This window comes from Mobula hypostoma, chromosome 6 (genome assembly GCF_963921235.1).
Source record: "Mobula hypostoma chromosome 6, sMobHyp1.1, whole genome shotgun sequence".
In the NCBI taxonomy this organism is placed as follows: domain Eukaryota; kingdom Metazoa; phylum Chordata; class Chondrichthyes; order Myliobatiformes; family Myliobatidae; genus Mobula; species Mobula hypostoma.
The window spans coordinates 169184605-169204870 of NC_086102.1; the positions used below are offsets into that span (position 1 = coordinate 169184605).

The 20266-nt window shown below is 40.4% G+C and overlaps 1 protein-coding gene across 5 annotated transcripts in view; it reads right to left on the reverse strand.

Moving 5' to 3' along the window:
* LOC134348604 (serine/threonine-protein kinase tousled-like 1) overlaps positions 1 to 20266 on the reverse strand; it is a 142754-nt gene that overhangs the window by 44243 nt on the left and 78245 nt on the right. For all 5 annotated transcript variants that reach the window (XM_063052228.1, XM_063052227.1, XM_063052229.1 and 2 more), the window contains 7 exons: positions 18878 to 18953; positions 15976 to 16019; positions 15594 to 15686; positions 8254 to 8349; positions 6433 to 6525; positions 5445 to 5555; positions 4152 to 4288 (listed from right to left, as the gene is read on the reverse strand). In XM_063052228.1, coding sequence (XP_062908298.1) covers positions 4152 to 4288; positions 5445 to 5555; positions 6433 to 6525; positions 8254 to 8349; positions 15594 to 15686; positions 15976 to 16019; positions 18878 to 18953 — 650 coding nt within the window. The remainder of the gene's footprint in view (positions 1 to 4151; positions 4289 to 5444; positions 5556 to 6432; positions 6526 to 8253; positions 8350 to 15593; positions 15687 to 15975; positions 16020 to 18877; positions 18954 to 20266) is intronic.

The window sequence follows — 20266 nt, forward strand, 5'->3', positions numbered from 1 at the left end:
GAAATAAGGAAATGGCAGAGAAGTTAATTCAAAAGCACCAATCTCCATGGTGCAAGTATCCCCAAGCTATCTAATGAGCTGGTTTCAAACCTCTGGAAGAACTTGCAACAATTATCACAAGAGACAAAGCACTGGAGAAACTATCACAAGAGACATAAGGGCAGCAAAGTCACCAGTTGGTTTATCACATAGAAGAGAAGATTTTTTTCAAGGATGTAACTAGTTGACTGTCCCAAGGATCATTTCTTCACCCTTACCTTACTTAATGACCGAGAGAATAGGACAGGGTGCAAAGTATCCTAGTTAGCTGACCATTTGAAAAAGCATTCTACAATGAGATTATTTGGAATCTACAAGATATAAATGGTTGAATGAATCATGAGAAGCTGGCAGATGGAGTTTAATGGGGTAGGATTATGCACTTTAGTAAATTGAATCTAAAGGCAGACTGTATTCTTAATGAAGAATGCAGATGAGTTTAGTACAGAGGGATGTAGGTGTACTTGTACACACACCACAAATTACAATGTTAGTCGGCTGGTACAACAAATGGCTAGAAAAGCAGATTACATATTAGCCTGAGTTCAGAAATAGTGAAATATTATTCTTGATACTCATGTGGTTATACTTGAGTACTACGTACAGTTACAGCATTCCTACTTAAGAAGCATACTAGCATTGAAGGCTAAACTCCAACCCAAAACACTGACAGTACCCAACCCTCTCCTAGTGCTGTTTGGCCCACTGAGCTCCTCCTGGTTTGTTGCTCCAGATTCCAGTACCTATAGCCTCGTGAGTTTCCATTTGGCTAATTCAAAGCCACAGTGTCACCTAGCAGGCATTGGAGGCCAGTTGACATAGAAACATAGAAAACCTACAGCACAATACAGGTCCTTCAGCCCACAGAGCTGTGCCGAACATGTACTTACTTTAGAAATTACCTAGGGTTACCAATAGCCCTCTATTTTTCTAAGTTCTATGTACCTATCCAGGAGTCTCTTAAAAGACTCTGTCATATCAGCTTCTACCATCGTTGCTGACAGCCTATTCCATATCCTCACTGTGCAAAAAAACTTATCCCTGACATCTCCTGTGTACCTACTTCCAAGCACCTTAAAACTGTGCCCTCTCACGTCAGCCACTTCAGCCCTGGGGAAAAAGCCTCTGACTATCCACAAGATCAATGCCTCTCAACATCTTATACACCTCTATCAGGTCACCTCTTATCCTCTGTCGCTCCAAGGATAAAAGGCCAAGTTCCCTCAACCTATTCTCATAAGACATGCTCCCCAATCCAGGCAACATCCTTGTAAATCTCTCCTCTAAACCCTTTCTATGGTTTCTACATCCTTCCTGTAGTGAGGTGACCAAAACTGAGCACAGTACTCCAGGTGGGGTCTGACCAGGGTCCTATAAAACTGTAACATTCTCTCTCGGCTCTTGAACTCAATCCCATGGTTGATGAAGGCCAATGCACTGTATGCCTTCTTAACCACACAGTCAGCCTGCACAGCAGTTTTGAGTGTCCTATGGACTCGGACCCCAAGATCCCTCTGATCCTCCACACTGCCAAGAGGTTTACCATTAATACTATATTCTGTCATCATATTTGACCTACCAAAATGAACCACCTCACACTTAACTGGGTTAAACATCATCTGCCACTTCACAGCCCAGTTTTGCATCCTATGGATGTCCCGCTGTAACCTCTGACAGCCCTCTACATTATCCATACCACCCTCAACCTTTATGATGTCAGTGGGCTGGAGTTTGGGCTATATATAATATTCTGCGCCATTTTATTTATACTGATAATTTACATGGGTTTGTTAACTTGTTCGCGGATGGACGGGGGGTGGCAGCGGCACCTCAGGACTCTCATTATGTGATTGTGACCTGTGACCTTCTATGTGCTTACTGTGAGAGACTGTTGGTAATGTGTCTGCACCCTGACCCTGTATTAACACTGTCTCGTTTGGCTGTATTGATGAGTATTCATGCATGGTTAAATGACAATTAAACCTGAATTGAATTTAACAGTTACAAAAATCAGGTGGTGGTTTCAATTGCAGAGGGGCCACCTTATGCAGGGGGATAGTGAATTTTTAATTCTCTACCCCGAATAGCCCAGAAAGTTGTATTCTTGGAAGCTTAAAAAAAGTATATATTTTTTTAAATTTAGGGACTGTGGAGAACTGGCACTGAAGGGAAGATAAACACTGTAGCCAATATGCCAGAGTGATATGGAAAGCTAAAGGGGCTGAATGGCCAACCCTCATACTCTCAATTTTCTTTTGTCCTATTCTTGTACTATTAGTAACAATAGCAAAATAGATAATTGCCCATTTAAAGGTAATTAACATACAAGAGAAAGCAATTAGAAATTTAGGTGGAATATACTGGAATATCTGATCAAGACAGGAAATAGGTCAAAGAGCATGTACAGCAGCATGCAAAAGTTTGGGCACCTCTAGTCAAAATTTGTTACTGTGATTAGCTAAGTAAAAGATGACCTGATTTCCAAAAGGCATAACGTTAAAGATAACACATTTCTTTAATATTTTAAGCAAGATTACTTTTTTATTTCCATCTCTTACAGTTTCAAAATAACAAAAAAGGAAAAGGGTCCGAAGCAAAAGTTTGGGCACCCTGCATGGTCAGTACTTAGTAACACCCGGTTTGACAAATATCACAACTTGTAAACACTGTTTGTAGCCAGTTAAGAGTCTTTCAATTCCTGTTTGGGGGATTTTCGCCCATTCTTCCTTGCAAAAGGCTTCTAGTTCTGTAAGATTCTTGGGATGTCTTGCATGCACAGTTCTTTTGAGGTCTAGCCACAGATTTTCGATGATGTTTAAGTCGGGGGACTGTGAGGGCCATGGCAAAACCTTCAACTTGTGCCTCTTGAGGTAGTCCATTGTGGATTTTGAGGTGTGCTTAGGATCATTATCCTGTTGTAGAAGCAATCCTCTTTTCATCTTCAGCTTTTTTTTTTTTACGGACGGTGTGATGTTTGCTTCTAGAATTTGCTGGTATTTAATTGAATTCATTCTTCCCTCTACCAGTGAAATGTTCCCCATGCCACTGGCTGCAACACAAGCCCAAAGAATGATCGATCCACCCCCATGCTTAACGGTTGGAGAGGTGTTCTTTTCATGAAATTCTGCACCCTTTTTTCTCCAAATATACCTTTGCTCATTGTGGCCAAAAAGTTCTATTTTAACTTCATCAGTCCACAGGACTTGTTTCCAAAATGCATCAGGCTTGTTTAGATGTTCCTTTGCAAACTTCTGACGCTGAATTTTGTGGTGAGGATGCAGGAAAGGTTTTCTTCTGATGACTCTTCCATGAAGCTCAAATTTGTGCAGGTGTCACTACACAGAACAGTGCACTACCACTCCAGAGTCTGCTAAATCTTCAAGAAGGTCTTTTGCAGTCAAACGGGGGTTTTGATTTGCCTTTCTAGCAATCCTACGAGCAGTTCTCTCGGAAAGTTTCTTGGTCTTTCAGCCCTCAACTTGACCTCCACTGTTCCTGTTAACTGCCATTTCTTAATTACATTACAAACTGAGGAAACGGCTACCTGAAAACGCTTTGCTATCTTCTTATAGCCTTCTCCTGCTTTGTGGGCATCATTTATTTTAATTTTCAGAGTGCTAGGCAGCTGCTTAGAGGAGCCCATGGCTGCTGATTGTTGGGACAAGGTTTGAGGAGTCAGGGTATTTATAAAGCTTTGAAATTTGCATCACCTGGCCTTTCCTAACAAGAACTGTGAACAAGCCATAGCCCTAACAAGCTAATTAAGGTCTGAGTCCTTGGTAAAAGTTATCTGAGAGCTCAAATCTCTTGGGGTGACCAAACTTCTGCATGGTGCTCCTTTCCTCCCCCCCCCACTCTAAAATTGTACAAAACAAAAATAATACACTAATCTTGCTTAAAATGTTGAAAAATATGTTTCATCTTTAACTTTATGACTTTTGGAGATCAGTTCATCTTCTACTCACTTACTATTCACTGTAACAGAAATTTTGACCGGGGTGCCCAAACTTTTGCATGCCACTGTATATGTGAGGGGAAACAGGTGGAGGACAATGTGTTAATTAGGTGACTGATGAAAACAGATAAATGAAAAAAAAAGAAAATGCACATACTTTACGAGATTCTGAAAAGCATAGCCATCAGTCCATTGCTCAGTGAATGAAGCACCATGTCGGACTGTAGTGAAATGCCCCAGACGTAGTCTGTCTTGCATACTCTTCTCTCTGCTGGATTGCTTTTCTTGCTTACTCTAAAATACAAAACCTATCTTCAGTAAATTGTATTTTCTAAACATTATACTGCTTTCTTATTTAAAGCCTGCTACAAAAAATAACTGCTGATAAATTGAGTTAAAAAAGTATACCATATCATGGCTTAACTAAAACAAATATATTTGACCTCTTGCACTAAACTACAATTGCACACTCACAGAAAATACTCAATGTAATAAACATGGGCTATAATCGGAGACAGTGATCTGGGATAGGATTACTTAGAAATAAGAAATTCAATGCAAGAAATCAGGCAAATCAGCCTATCTTCCAGTTAATGAGAAATGATCATGTACAAAAATAATACTCTTAAGCATAGCAGAAATTTATTTCACCAAAGTTAGCTAACGCTGGGGAACTTGGTATCTTATGCAAAACTTAGAATGGGGAAATCAGGAAAGGTGCTTCAAGATTATTATTTATAACAAAAACAGTAAAACGTCACATTATAGAAAATTACAAGACTACTTATTTAGACAATTAAGAAGCCAAGAACTGTGAAAGGGTTGAGGGCAGAAATTGCTGGGCATGCTCAAAAAGAGAAATTTAAATGCAAATTTATGTAAATCTTTTTTAATGTATACAAGACAATGGAAATTATACTTAAACAGATCTTCCATTAGACCCTTTCTGTTCTGGGTAGTACATCCAGGAAAGCTATGGATATATGCAATTCAAATTTACCATGTTGCAATTGGGGGTAAAATGGCGAAATTAAGAGCATATGAATTAAATGGATTTTTGCACCCTGTAGTTTGGAAGATTATGGGACCTTAATTGAACACTTCAGATGAATCAAGGATCCAATAACAAAGAAACAACTTGTTTTGGAGGGGTATGCAGAACAAGGTGTCAAAAGCTCTTAAAAATTAGTCATCATGTTCAATGCTCAGTTATTGCTTCCTCGTATATGCTATTGTGTAAATCTAGAATGCACTCCCAGAAAAAGGTCAAATGAAAAATTCAAAAATGAAAATGATACTTTTGTCGAGGGTTTCACAGGGCAATGAACCAGGACAGTAAAAGCAGTCTGGAAACAAATTAATCATGAATTCATGGAATGATAGAACAACATTAAATTGAACAGATTTCTTCTGTTGCAGTCCTCCAAAAACAAAAGTTATGGATTCTTACCTTTTCAATCAGTAATTTTTTGCTCATCGTCATACACTTATTTAACCGTTCTTTGTATTTTTCAAGGAGTTTTTGCTGTTCATCTATCTGCCTCCTTAGATCACAATTGGCCTGTCAAAACATACATTATAGTTGCATGTTATATTAGGGACAATATATAATGAATATTTTCACAACCAGAAACACATTTATAATCAGCATAAAAACTGCAAAAAGAAATTTAGTAAATGACAATTATCTATCCATCTGTCAACTTAAAACAAAAAAAATATAATCATTGAAATATTGATATCACAATATAGCAAAAAAATTGAGGAAATTAGGCACCTTTAACGATGTGATCAAATCTAAGACAATCTTTCAAGTTAATTCCCTAGCAAAATTTTTACTTAAGTACAGAATATTTACAAATTACGCTAATGGACAATTTTCAATCAATTAGTTTGAGAGAAGCTAGGAAAAACATTTCACTTTTTAAAAATCAAAATTGACTTACAATAATTTTTTAATACAATTCCATATATTCATACAAGTAGTATCAAATAGCACAGAAGATTAAACTGTTCATTTTTAAAACACAGTAATCTATCTATACACATGGTGACTGGTTTATAATTAGCATTACATTGTACAAAGACTAAGTACAAATTACAAATTTTTCCTTGAAGTCCAAGTGATTTGACAATTTGTTTTACAAAATTTAAAATACCCATCTTTTATCCAAACAGAAAATTTGAAAAATTATGACTCATCAACGTGGTAAGATATTGTAACAATCGTTCTGTTCAGATTTTAGAAAACAAGCTACTAATATGTGAAAGTATTACTGATACTGCTGCAAAATGTAACAGCTACATCACATACAACAAGACTTAGAGTCACTATCCAGATTTAGTTTACATTTGCTTATTATTTGAATACAGTTCGTCATATAGCTTTTTGCATTCAACACAGATTAGCAGATTACACTGTTAACCAGAGTACTTACTCGTAGCAAGTCATCTATTCTACCTTCCTTCTTCTCAAGGTCTAGATTCTTATTACTTTCCAGTGCAGCCAGTTTTCCCAAGGTAAGTTCAGTCTTTATAAAATTAAAGCATTAAGAACAACAGATGATGCCCATATGTCCAAAGCACGCGCGCACACACAGCAAAAGAAAAAAAAATCTCTGTAGGGGCCCCCACATTATTTAATCTATTAATTGTAATTGAAGTATGATTATATTAAAATTGGAGAATACTTAAATCCCAGGAGGAATAAATTTCAATTGGAAATGCCAAATTAAAATTACATGATAAACATGATACAATGAAGCACAACACAAATAATTTTTCAAAGTAGGTTTGAAAAGGTAACCAGTTGAATTAATACAAGTAAAAAAAATGAAACAACTTAACTAGGGAAGAATGAATAAAAGTCAAGTAGATGAACAACTGGTGTAGATTTCTCCCAGGGTCAAAATGAGAGGCATACAGTTCAAAGGAGATATGTGGGGCAGATTTTTGTTTTGTTTAGACAGAGAATGGTGGGTGCCTGGAATGTAGTGCCAGGAGTAGTGAGCAGGCAGATACAATAAAGGCATTAATTAAGTGGTTCTTAGATAGGCACATGGATATGCAGGGGAGTGCTATGAATCATGTGCAGGCAGAAGCGTTTAGGTGTCATTAACTTAATTAATTGGGCACAACATAATGGACCAAAGGGATTGTTCTTGTGCTACAGTGCTCTATGTTCCATCTATAAATCTACAAATTTGTCGACAACACAGCTATTATTGACAGAATTTCAGATGTGATGAGGAGGCAAACAGGAGCAAGACAGCTCAGCTGGTTGAGTGTTTTTGCAACAAACCTGCACTCAACATCAATAAGACCAAGGAATTGATTATGGACTTCAAGAAGATGAAGTCAGGAGAACACACATGAATCCTCATTGAAGATCAGCAGTGGAAAGTGTGAGCAGTTTCAAGTTCCTGGGTGTCAACATTTCTGAGGATCTATACTGGGCCCAACATATTGATGCGGCTATCCTTCATTAGGAGTTTGAGGAGACTTAGTACGTCACTAAAGACACTAATTTCTACAGATGCACCATGGAGGCCACTCTAATTGCTTGCGTCACCACCTGGTATGGAGGGGCCACTGCATACGATCAGAAGAAGCTGTAGAAAGTTGTAAACTCTGCCAGCTTCATCAGGAGCACCAGCCTCCCCAGCATCCAGGGCGCCTTCAAAAGGCAATGCCTCAAAAAAACAGCATCCATCATTAAGGACCCCCAACACCTGGCTATGCCCTCTTCGCATTGCTACCATTGAGGTGGTGATACAGGAGCCTGAAGACACACACAACCTTTCAGGAACAGTGCTTTCCCCACTTTCAGATTTCTGAATGGACAATGAACCCATGAACACTACCTCAGTACTTTTCCTCTTATTGCACTACTTACTTCATTTAATTATTTAAATATATACTTATTGTAATGTGTAGTTTTTATTATGTATTGCAGTGCACTGCTGTCGCAAAGCAAATTTCACAACAATGATTCTGTCTCTGCTCTAAATGTTGCAGCAATAAATCCAGTTCCTCTAACAAACCATGACTCCCTACCCTCACCCACCACAATTCTGCAGTCGTAACCATATTAAATTTGGAAAATTAAAATCTGCTATGGTCAGCTGAAGCAAATAGCAAAAGGACACGAGATCCACTACTGCCCCACCATTTCAGCACATTACCCTCCCATTAACATGCTTTTGATCAGAAGCAAAATAGCTTTCCTATTATAGCTCAAAATAGCTCAGTTAACATACCTGAGTAGTCTTGCAGGAGACAGAAATTAACTTTGGCTGTAAAGCAGAAAGATCCGCAAATGCTAATGCAGTTGGAGATGGACTATTCTGCCGAATCTACAACAAAATAAGACCGAATTTTACACTAATGCACTGGTTGCCAAGGGGCAGGTAAAATGCATACAAATTGTAAGTAAATGAGAACTGCATATTTAACAATTTTAAAAACAGGTCAGACACCACAATGGGTTTTTGAATGTTTCATTGAAAGCAAAGTTGCAATTTCAGGGTTTCTGTGTAGATTTGTATTTAAATTACTAATTAATTGTATTTAGTTGTGCATTCCCCTGATTTTCAGAACAAGGTTTACACTTCAAGGTTGCCTTTGCTTTTCTCCAGAGGATGCTAATGTTGTCAGGCAGCAATTATGCTGTAATGAAAAGGCAGTGTGATCAAACAACTTTGAATTTTGGAGTTCTATCTACCGATAGCCTTTTCCTTTCTCTCCTGCTCATCATCACTCTATAACCAAATAGACAATCAAAGTAAACCCAGACACCCAGAGATCTCAACAATAAGTTATTCAATCCTGCCTCCCTCTTGGAGGCCCTTCCATTTTCCCTGTTCTTCCATGTCCATCAAATCTTCTCTTTTGGAAAGAATTTTCACACATGCTTGAGAAGCCTTCCCTTTTCCTTAAGCATAGCTTCCCCCTCTACCAAAGCCAACAAGGCTTATTGCTGATCTACTCCACACTTTTGCTTTTATCCTTCTCATCACCAGAGCAGGGATAGAAATCCCCTGGCCCTTGCATTCCAACCACCAGCTTCCAAGAGTCAAAGGATTGTCTTTCATAATTTCCATGACCAGTGAGATTCCACCAACAGATTCATGTACCCCTCACTCATTTCAGCATTACCTTCACAAAGCTAGTTCTGCTACAGGGTTACTCATTTGTAATATTAACCTAACTTTTCTCTCTCCTGTCTGCTCTGCTTGGCATTTTCAATATTCTACTTTTGGTCTTAGTTTACTATGGCAGCACTGTCCTGCATTTCACAGCTATTATCTACAATCCAAAGCAGAAAAGTAGAAATAGGTCATTCAGTCCCTTCACCATTCTCTTCAGTCATCAAACAATAACCAACTTCTTCTTGAATAGAATTAATGATTTAGCCTCAACAGTCTCATGGTACAGAATTCCACAAGTTCATCAATCTTTAGGTGAAGAACTATCTCCTCACCTTGGTTTAATATTGACAATAACAAATGGCTTACCCCATAGGTTGTAACTCCCACCTCTGGGGTTCCTCACCACTGGGAGTATCTGTCCTGCATCTCGCCTATTGTGTCAGGACATTACAAGTTTCAATGAGGTATTCAACTCAAGTGAATAAAAGCCAATTATTCCAGTCTCTCTGGATTTGCCAATTCTGTCATCTCAAGAATCAATCTGGTTAACCTTTGTTGCTGGCTCTCCATAAACAGATAAGGCAGGGATTCCCAACCATTTTTTTTATGCCATGGACTCTTTTATGCTAAGGCATTCATGGACCCCAGATTGGGCACACCGGGATAAGGAGAACAACATAGCCTGGTGTGGTCTCACTATGGCTTTGTACAATTGCACTATAACAACTGTACTTAACTTCTGTCACTAAGAAGATCATTTGCTTTCTGAACTAATTGCTGAACCTGTGCACTTACTTTCAACAACTGTTTCATTGCCCTTCCTCTTTAGCTAATCTCTCACCATTGTGATAATAATCCACCTGCGTTTGTCAGCCACATGGATTACCTCACATTTATCTACATTACATTGCATCTGCTCATTTAACCTGTCCAAATCACATTCAAATCTGTATCTTCCTCACAGGTCACAGCACCACCCAGCTTTGCTTCATTGCAAGCTTGGAGGTATTACATTTAATTCTCTAATCTACCTATGACCTTGTTTTCTAACTCCCTGCATTGTTCAAGACTATCAACTGAGATAATTTATAAAGAACACATCACTTATGACAAATCTGAAGTGTCTCAACCGGAAACATCGACTGTTTATTCCCACCCATAGATGCTCTTATTGTGTGTATTGCTCTAGATTTCCAGCATCTGCAGTACCTCTTGTGACTATGACAAATTTGGCCTTATTCTATCAGATGGCCCAATCCATTCTCTCCGCCCCTCCAACTCCCATTACCCACCCTACAGAACTAATGTATTTTCTTACTTTTTCCAATTCTAATGAAGGCCTGTGGTGTTCATGTTTTATTGCATTCCACTGATGCTGATCTGTTGAACGATTCCAACATTGTTCCTATTCCATTAAAAGCCCTTTCCTTTTCTTAAAAAATCAACGTCTCCAGAAAATTCCATCCAGCTTCCATTTGTGCAGCTGACAAGTTCACTCATTATTTGATGAAACACTTTTAGTCTAAATTAAGATTCTTTTCCCCAGATCCTGATCAGAATCCAATTCTATCCACTATTGCAAAATCAAGCTGAATAAGATCATTTCAGTGGCATCCCCTGCAATACAGCAAACACGAGGAAATCTGCAGATGCTGGAATTTCAAGCAACACACATAAAAGTTGCTGGTGAATGCAGCAGGCCAGGCAGCACCTCTAGGAAGAGGTACAGTCGACGTTTCGGGCCTAGACCCTTTGTCAGGACTAACTGAAAAAAAAAGAGCTAGTAAGAGATTTGAAAGTGGGGGGGGGGGGGCGGAGAGAATCCAAAATGATAGGAGAAGACAGGAGGGGAAGGGATGGGGCCAAGAGCTGGACAGTTGATTGGCAAAAGGGATATGAGAGGATCATGGGACAGGAGGCCTGGGGAGGAAAAAAAAGGGAGGGGGGAAAAACCCAGAGGATGGGCAAGGGGGTATAGTGAGAGGGACAGAGGGAGAACAAGGAGAAAGAGAAAAAGAATGTGTGTATATAAATAAATAACAGATGGGGTACGAGGGGGAGGTGGGGCATTAGCAGAAGTTTGAGAAGTCAGTGTTCATGCCATCAGGTTGGAGGCTACCCAGACGGAATACAAGGTGTTGTTCCTCCAACCTGAGTGTGGCTTCATTTTTATAGTAGAGGAGGCCGTGGATAGACATATCAGAATGGGAATGGGAATGGGACGTGGAATTAAAATGTGTGGCCACTGCGAGATCCTGCTTTCTCTGGCAGACAGAGCGTACGTGTTCAGCGAAACGATCTCCCAGTCTGCGTCGGGTCTCACCAATATATAAAAGGCCACATCAGGAGCACCGGACGCAGTATATCAACCCAGCCGACTCACAAGTGAAGTGTCGCCTCACCTGGACGGACTGTCTGGGGCCCTGAATGATGGTGAAGTGTAAGGGCATGTGTAGCACTTGTTCCACTTACAAGGATAAGTGCCAGGAGGGAGATCGGTGGGGAGGAATGGACAAGGGAGTCGGGCAGGGAGCAATCCCTGCGGAAAGTGGGGGGGGGGAGAGAGGAGAGGGAAAGATGTGCTTAGTGGTGGGATCTCATTGGAGGTGGTGGAAGTTACGGAGAATTATATGTTGGACCCGGAGGGTGGTAGGTGAGGACAAGGGGAACCCTATTCCTAGTGGGGTGGCGGGAGGATGGAGTGAGAGCAGATGTGCATGAAATGGGGGTGATGCATTTGAGAGCAGAGTTGATGGTGGAGGAAGGGAAGCCCCTTTCTTTAAAAAAGGAGGACATCTCCCTCATCCTGGAATGAAAAGCCTCATCCTGTGAGCAGATGCAGCGGAGACGGAGGAATTGCGAGAAGGGGATGGCGTTTTTGCAAGAGACAGGGTGAGAAGAGGAATAATCCAGATAGCTGTGAGAGTCAGTAGGCTTATAGTAGACATCAGTAGATAAGCTGTCTCCAGAGATAGAGACAGAAAGATCTAGAAAGGGGAGGGAGGTGTCACAAATGGACCAGGTAAACTTGAGGGCAGGGTGAAAGTTGGAGGCAAAGTTAATGAAGTCAACAAGCTCAGCATGCGTGCAGGAAGCAGCGCCAACACAGTTGTCGATGTAGCGAAGGAAAAGTGGGGGACAGATACCAGAATAGGTTTGGAACATAGATTGTTCCAAAAAGCCAACAAAAAGGCAGGCGTAGCTAGGGCCCATACGGGTGCCCACGGCAACACCTTTAGTCTGGAGGAAGTGGGAGGAGCCAAAGGAGAAATTATTAAGAGTAAGGACTAATTCCGCTAGACAGAGCAGAATGGTGGTGGTAGAGGGGAGCTGGTTTGGTCTGGAATCCAAAAAGCAGAGAGCCTTGGGACCTTCCTGATGGGGGATGGAAGTATATAGGGACTGGACATCTATAGTGAAAATAAAGCGGTGGGGGCCAGGGAACTTAAAACCATCAAAAAGTTTCAGAGCATGAGAAGTGTCACGAATATAGGTAGGAAGGGATTGAACAAGGGGGGATAAAACCATGTCGAGGTATGCAGAAATGAGTTCGGTGGGGCAGGAGCAAGCTGAGACAATAGGTCTACCAGGACAGGCAGGTTTGTGGATCTTGGGTAGGAGGTAGAAACGGGAAGTGCGGGGTGTGGGAACCAGCAACTTTTATGTGTGTCCCTGCAATACAGCTCCCTTCTCTCCCACTTCGCACTTCGGAACAATAAATGAAAAAGATCAATGCATTAGTCAGTTTTCAATTTTTCCCAATATTTCTGATGTCCACAAATTCCAATTTATCCACACTTCTCACTCCTACGCTTGAACTTGGGTTAGCTTTAAGTCTGTTCTCCCAAAATATTAAATGGAAAATCTCAAACCCATCTGCAAACTCCACCAATGGCCTCACCTTACTCCTTTCAGCAACATCACCACAAATTAATGCATCTCCTCTTCAATCCTCAGCTTTCCAATTCTCCCACACCACTTCTGTCACTTCAACCCTGGTGCCCAGGAAATCTTATCAACCTCACAGCATCTTTTTATCCTGTTAAACATTAAAATCTCTCCTTTTCAGTTGATTGAACTTCAGTCACTTAATTTCTGTAAACATTTAGCATATATACTTTACTTTGAAGTGCCTTAAGAGTTTTATGCATTTTTACATGCTGCATAAACTCCATTTCACTTACAGTAATCAGGTTGTAGAACACCAGGTTATTTCAATGCTCAGGAATCTATCTGAAGGACTTCTAATTTTGGTTCAATTTGAAACATCTTCTGATTATCCTTACAAGGTTGCCAGTAATGAAAATACAGGCAACATCAGCATTTAACTAGTATTTAATTCTGTTCACTGTACATGCTGTTCTTGGTCATACAATTTCAGTAAAGTTTAATTGTGATTCAACCATACATGAATACTGCCAAATGAAAGTGTTCCCCTGAGGCCAAGGTGCAAAACACAGTACCAACAGTACACAGCACATGGTTATGATACTAAAACACAGTCACAAAAAAAACCCAAATCCTTGAGAAGCATAGCCTGCAGATTGATGGTGCATGGGATGTTATCCTGGTCCAGCTTGTCTTCCATCGGGTGAACACTAGAGGGAAGCACTGATGGGAGCAGCTAGCCCCCAGCCCAGTAAAGAGTACATCTTGACCACAGAGGCCTCTGCCCTCTCCCAGACTCCCACACCTCCTTGGTGTCTTGTCTCCTATGTGGCTACAACAGGAGACACTGGAGTATGAGGGCCTCGTCCACACAACGCCTGAAGCAACACAGCTCCTCTGCTATTGGTCTTGAACTGCAGTCAATGAACTTGCAGTATTCTACATCACTAACTTCCAGCAGGATCTTGCGATCACAATAAAAACGCCCAAGACCATCATCTGCACCATTTTGTTGAACCACATACTGCAACCACACAATAACTGCCCGTGACAAGCCCAGGTGAAAAATAGTACGCAGCTCATTTGCGATTGAGCAACTTGCTGCTGGGGAAGACCTGCAGTACTTTAAGTTCTTAATATGCAGCAGTGTCCGTGATCGTAAAAAAGACAAAGGACAAACACTTACAACCTTGGTTGGACCCAGAGAGGCTGCTGCAACCATGCACACTGCCATCTTACCTGCTCCTCTTTTTGATTTAATAGAAAACCAGGCGGGGTAACTAACAGGGGCATGATGCCCCCCTAAGTAGTATGTATCTGGGACTTGGGAGAAGATTAATCAAAATATTCACTTTCTGATGCGTATTTTGAGTTACGGTATCTTGCATATTGCTACTTAAAGTGTTTTCCATCACTACTAGTCCATTATTCTTAAAATATCAAAGAAGTTCAGATTGTAACCAAAACAATCCATTTCAAGAGGCAGAGCGGAGTGATGATGGCATCAAACAGCGACTCCTTTGCTTGCGTCTTCCGAAACAGCTCTATTTCCATCTTTAATATCTTTATTTTTCCCTTTCAGGGTTCTTTTGAAGACCCTGACCTGGAGTTACACGCTGACTTCGGTTCTTAGCGGGAATGGGACCCACTCTCAGGGTTTCATAACCAGCTATTGTTGTTCGGCATGCCAAGGGCTTGGCCTAAGAGTCCAGCTCAGATTTGGAAGCTTAGGATCTAGGGGCTCTGGAGACAAGCGGATTGAGGGTCGGTGTCATGGCAGAAGACACGTGTTATGGCTGTGTCCGCGGAGAACCAAGATCTTCCGGCACAGAGCTTGAAAAAAGTGACATAACGGACTTTTAACATCATAAACCAGCGAGTTGTTTGTTAATGTTCCCCGCTCACTGGGAAAATGGAGGCACCTCCTGCTCCTTTATTAGGGAGAGACAGAAAGCCTGTGGTATGTCATATACCGGGTGAAATGCAATGTCTTTGGGGTAACTGCAAGTCTGTGTCTTTGCCATTGCTTTGCTCCTGCTTGAGTGCTCTGTGGTAGGTGCCGATGCTTTTTTTTGTTGGTGGGGAGAGGGGGGATCGTTGCTTGCTGCCGCTTACGCGCAGGAGGGAGGGGAACTGGTGGGGGGGGACTTTGAGGTTCTAACATTCATCTGTCGTTCATTCTTTGGGGCACTCCTCTGTTTTCATGGATGTTTGCAAAGAAAAAAGCATTTCAGGATGTATATTGTATATATTTCTCTGACATTACATTAGACCTTTGAACCTTTACTGTTTCTCTCTCCCCAGTTTTGCTTAATAGAATGATGCATACAGTGATCCCTTGGCCAATGCAGCTTAAATACTGAAGGAATATATTTTAAATTATTTTTCACTTCCTTCTTTCATTCTTAAGGATATAACCCCCAGATATTCTAGCTAATACTCAACATTCACCAAGAAACAAAGTAGTAACACTTAATCCACCCAAAAACTATAACATGCAGATCACTACAAGGGTGTTCAGCCTTGTTGACAGCTTAAAAATATTGAATTTTTAAACTTACAGACGAGGTGGCAGAGTGAGAGAAGGAATTCTGAGGAGATCGAATTGAAGGTGGCACACCTCTTACTGGACTGGTACCATTGCCTCCTGTATACTGAGAAAATCAAAGGAAAACCTTTAAGTGTAATTGCAACAATTTTGAAATGAAATACAAAATATTGAATTACCATGACAGGAAATAATTTCTTCAGCAAATTAATCCTGCTTAAATTGAAACAATGTGATTTGTAATTGTGTATCTAAAGACATTTTCCATGACCAGCAAATTAAAAATCCCATCAATAATTAAGCTAACATTATGAATTTTCCAGAGAGATAAACTTATATTAAGGAAATCAAAATTGTAAATCTTTGACTAAAGTAAGATCTACGAATCATCTTACATCAAAATAGTCACTGATTTTATGTCCTCTTGCATTGGTTTTACCTGAACAAAAGAAACAAAAATGAATCAGATTATATATTGCTGAGTGAAATTATCGTGTTATTTCTTCAATCCTTTACAATTTACAGGATACATGTTCCATCACACGTAAACAAACTAGTTTTTGTGAAGATTACTAACTGAAGTTAGTCAGTGTAAATATGCACAATGAGTTCAAGGTGCTCCCTTTATACTTAATTATCAGCAGAATCGAGTAGTTATATTTGATACATTTTCAGGATTCAAGGCAATGTAGTTTCAACAATAATTCCGTAGATTACATTACTAGCTGAATAGATCACCCTCAGAAATGCACAGTTTATTATAAAAAGGTCACTATGAAATCATCAAAATCTACCTACAATTTAGGCCTGCTGAATTCAAGCGCTGGCAAAAGGAAAAGAATATGCTAGTAATGTAAACCTTCAGAAATCTCGTTACCTGGGTGACCTAAATATCTAGCTTGGTGATGATAATATATGGACAAGAAATAATTCTGTAAATTTGAATAAGACGAGAATGTGAACTGGTCTCTATTTGACTACCTTCCTATATGTTTTTTTATAATATTACTGAATAATCTTGAAAGAAAATTGCCATCTGCATTTCTCAGGTAAGGTAGCATCTGTAAGGACAAGTGCCATGTATAGTTGAAGTTTCAGATTAATAATCTTTTCTCAATACTGGAAAAGTTAGAAATACAAGTAGTTTTATGTTGCAAAGAGGCATAAAAAAATGAAGTAATAAAATCTACATTAGGATGGAGACCAGGGGAAACTGATGACACAAAAAGCTTTAGTGCTATCTGGCGGAGATTGATGAAAGGATGTTTAGAGAGGGTGTAATAGGAGACAATAAACCCACATACTCCAAGAAAGAAGAGGGGTGAAAAACAATACTGGAAATACAAAGCATGAGAGAGAACAGTGAACAACAGGAATTCTGCAGATGCTGGAAATTCAAGCAACACACATCAAAGTTGCTGGTGAACGCAGCAGGCCAGGCAGCATCTATAGGAAGAGGCGCAGTCGACGTTTCAGGCCGAGACCCTTCGTCAGGACTAACTGAAGGAAGAGTGAGTAAGGGATTTGAAAGCTGGAGGGGGAGGGGGAGATTCAAAATGATAGGAGAAGACAGGAGGGGGAGGGATAGAGCCGAGAGCTGGACAGGTGATAGGCAGAAGGGGATACGAGAGGATCATGGGACAGGAGGTCCGGGAAGAAAGACGGGGGGGGGGGGTGACCCAGAGGATGGGCAAGAGGTATATTCAGAGGGACAGAGGGAGAAAAAGGAGAGTGAGAGAAAGAATGTGTGCATAAAAAAGAGTAACAGATGGGGTACGAGGGGGAGGTGGGGCCTAGCGGAAGTTAGAGAAGTCAATGTTCATGCCATCAGGTTGGAGGCTACCCATACGGAATATAAGGTGTTGTTCCTCCAACCTGAGTGTGGCTTCATCTTTACAGTAGAGGAGGCCGTGGATAGACATGTCAGAATGGGAATGGGATGTGGAATTAAAATGTGTGGCCACTGGGAGATCCTGCTTTCTCTGGCGGACAGAGCGTAGATGTTCAGCAAAGCGGTCTCCCAGTCTGCGTCGGGTCTCACCAATATATAAAAGGCCACATCGGGAGCACCGGACGCAGTATATCACCCCAGTCGACTCACAGGTGAAGTGATGCCTCACCTGGAAGGACTGTTTGGGGCCCTGAATGGTGGTAAGGGAGGAAGTGTAAGGGCATGTGTAGCACTTGTTCCGCTTACACGGATAAGTGCCAGGAGGGAGATCAGTGGGGAGGGATGGGGGGGACGAATGGACAAGGGAGTTGTGTAGGGAGCGATCCCTGCGGAATGCAGAGAGGGGGGGAGGGAAAGATATGCTTAGTGGTGGGATCCCGTTGGAGGTGGCGGAAGTTACGGAGAATAATATGTTGGACCCGGAGGCTGGTGGGGTGGTAGGTGAGGACCAGGGGAACCCTATTCCTAGTGGGGTGGTGGGAGGATGGAGTGAGAGCAGATGTACGTGAAATGGGGGAGATGCGTTTAAGAGCAGAGTTGATAGTGGAGGAAGGGAAGCCCCTTTCTTTAAAAAATGAAGACATCTCCCTCGTCCTAGAATGAAAAGCCTCATCCTGAGAGCAGATGCGGCGGAGACGGAGGAATTGCGAGAAGGGGATGGCGTTTTTGCAAGAGACAGGGTGAGAAGAGGAATAGTCCAGATAGCTGTGAGAGTCAGTAGGCTTATAGTAGACATCAGTGGAGAGAACAGTGAAATTGAGTGAAAGCAGAGTCCTAAAAGGCTATGTGTCAAATTGAGCATATAGCTTCATGAAACAGCACATCATGCTAAAAACAGACAATGGAGTGGAGTGGAGAATTGAAGTGACATAACTTGGGAGCCCTGTCACCAGTGTAGAGTACACAGAGGTCTGTTCATAGAGTGATCACCCAATGTGTGTTTAATTCCTTTAATGCAGGAATTATCATATTATAAGCATTAAATGTAATATACTAAATTGTAAGTGCTGTAAGAAATTCACCATTTTATCTAGGAGTGTTTAGATCTTTAGAACACAAAGGATGGAGTGAAAAGAAGCAATTGATGCATTTCCTGCATTTACACACTAAGTTGCCATGAGAAGGGCAATGGGTGTTTGTGGAAATGGAAGAACAGCATACATTACTACTTAAAATTCTCAGATTAAAACTACAAACCAACTTCTCTATTGGAAAAAGAAGTGAATGTTCCTTCTGATTAAAACAACTGAAATCTGCCCAACACTCGGAATTTGCAAGAAATGTACTGAAATGAGTGCATCATCTCCACACCTACAAACTCACTTTTCTTTTTGCATCTCTCTTACCTTGACTATTATCGCTCTGGCTGTCTGCTTTCCGCTTTCTTCCTCTTGCAGAATCTGATGGCTTTTTTTCTGGGGTCTGGAGAAACAGTAGTCACAATGGAACTATTACAATCATAGGTATAGGCACATTCTACAGAAAATTCTACCTGGTATTTAAATAGACTTTACTACTGGGATCCAAAACAAAGTGGTAACTGGAATTACTAGGACATAGCATACAATGTTGCATCATCTTGCTCTATGGTCTATGCCCAAAATTAAATTTGGACAGTTGTTTGCAATTCTAATAGTACTAGTGAGACAAACTGATGAGGGATTTACTGCTGGATTCCATTAACTTCTAGTGAATGCGTTATATTTGGGCACAATACCTCAGTTGTAAATGAAGGAATGAATAGCCTGTGTTTATAACCCTAACCAATATCCAATGATCCTTGCTTTAATAGGAGCTTGTTAACTTTAGAAAGAATATTAGTTATATATATATATATATATATATATATATATATATAAAAAAAATAGATAAAAAGCCACTTCTCTAGATTTTAATGAACTTTGTAAACTTAATTTATTTTAACATAATTGTGTGATCAAAACCAAATACTACGGATTTAGTGGATATATGCCACTATTGCGGCATTACAGAAATAAAAAATAATTCTTGTTTGACCTACCAAAGGTTGCAAAACACACTCAGATAAGAATCAGAATATCAGAATTAATATTTGGGAAAGTTTAAGCTACATCTTGGAATTGCTGGTCTGATCACAGGTAGAGCCCCACATTAAATCAAATAAATTTAGTCTGGAAACTCATTTCACCAATATTTCAGATTTCCCTCATTTATAGCACTCATACCATTTATTTTGTAATTATTGCCATGTTAATCAGGAAAAAGATATTTTCTTCTCTGACATAACTAAATTACTGAAAAGTAAACTTGAATGCCTTCCATTAAACCTTGTCTGATTTATCTTGAAACACTACCACACCCTTATCTCAATAGCCTTTAATGCTTCAAAGGAAATACCGCACTCTCTCAGTCTTTGATGTTCAGCAACTCCATACCCTTCTTCGAGCACAGAATGGTGTCTTGACTGCAATTCAGAGCTTATGATTTTTTTCCAAATTTCCCCTCAATTCATTTTCTTTATATTTATCTTCACTTTTTTTTACAAGAATATGAACAGTCTTTTGCTTAAACAAACGTTTGTTCCTACCAGAACTGCTCACATGCTATTTATGTCCATACTGACCCAGAAAGAAACTTTAAGGGCAGCTTGTTAACCATAATCAATATCTGTATTGATTGCACTAATGGAGATGGCTGAGGGTAGTGAAGGGGGGAGGGGAGGAGGGAAATGCCCCAGAGGTATTACTAAGGGCCAT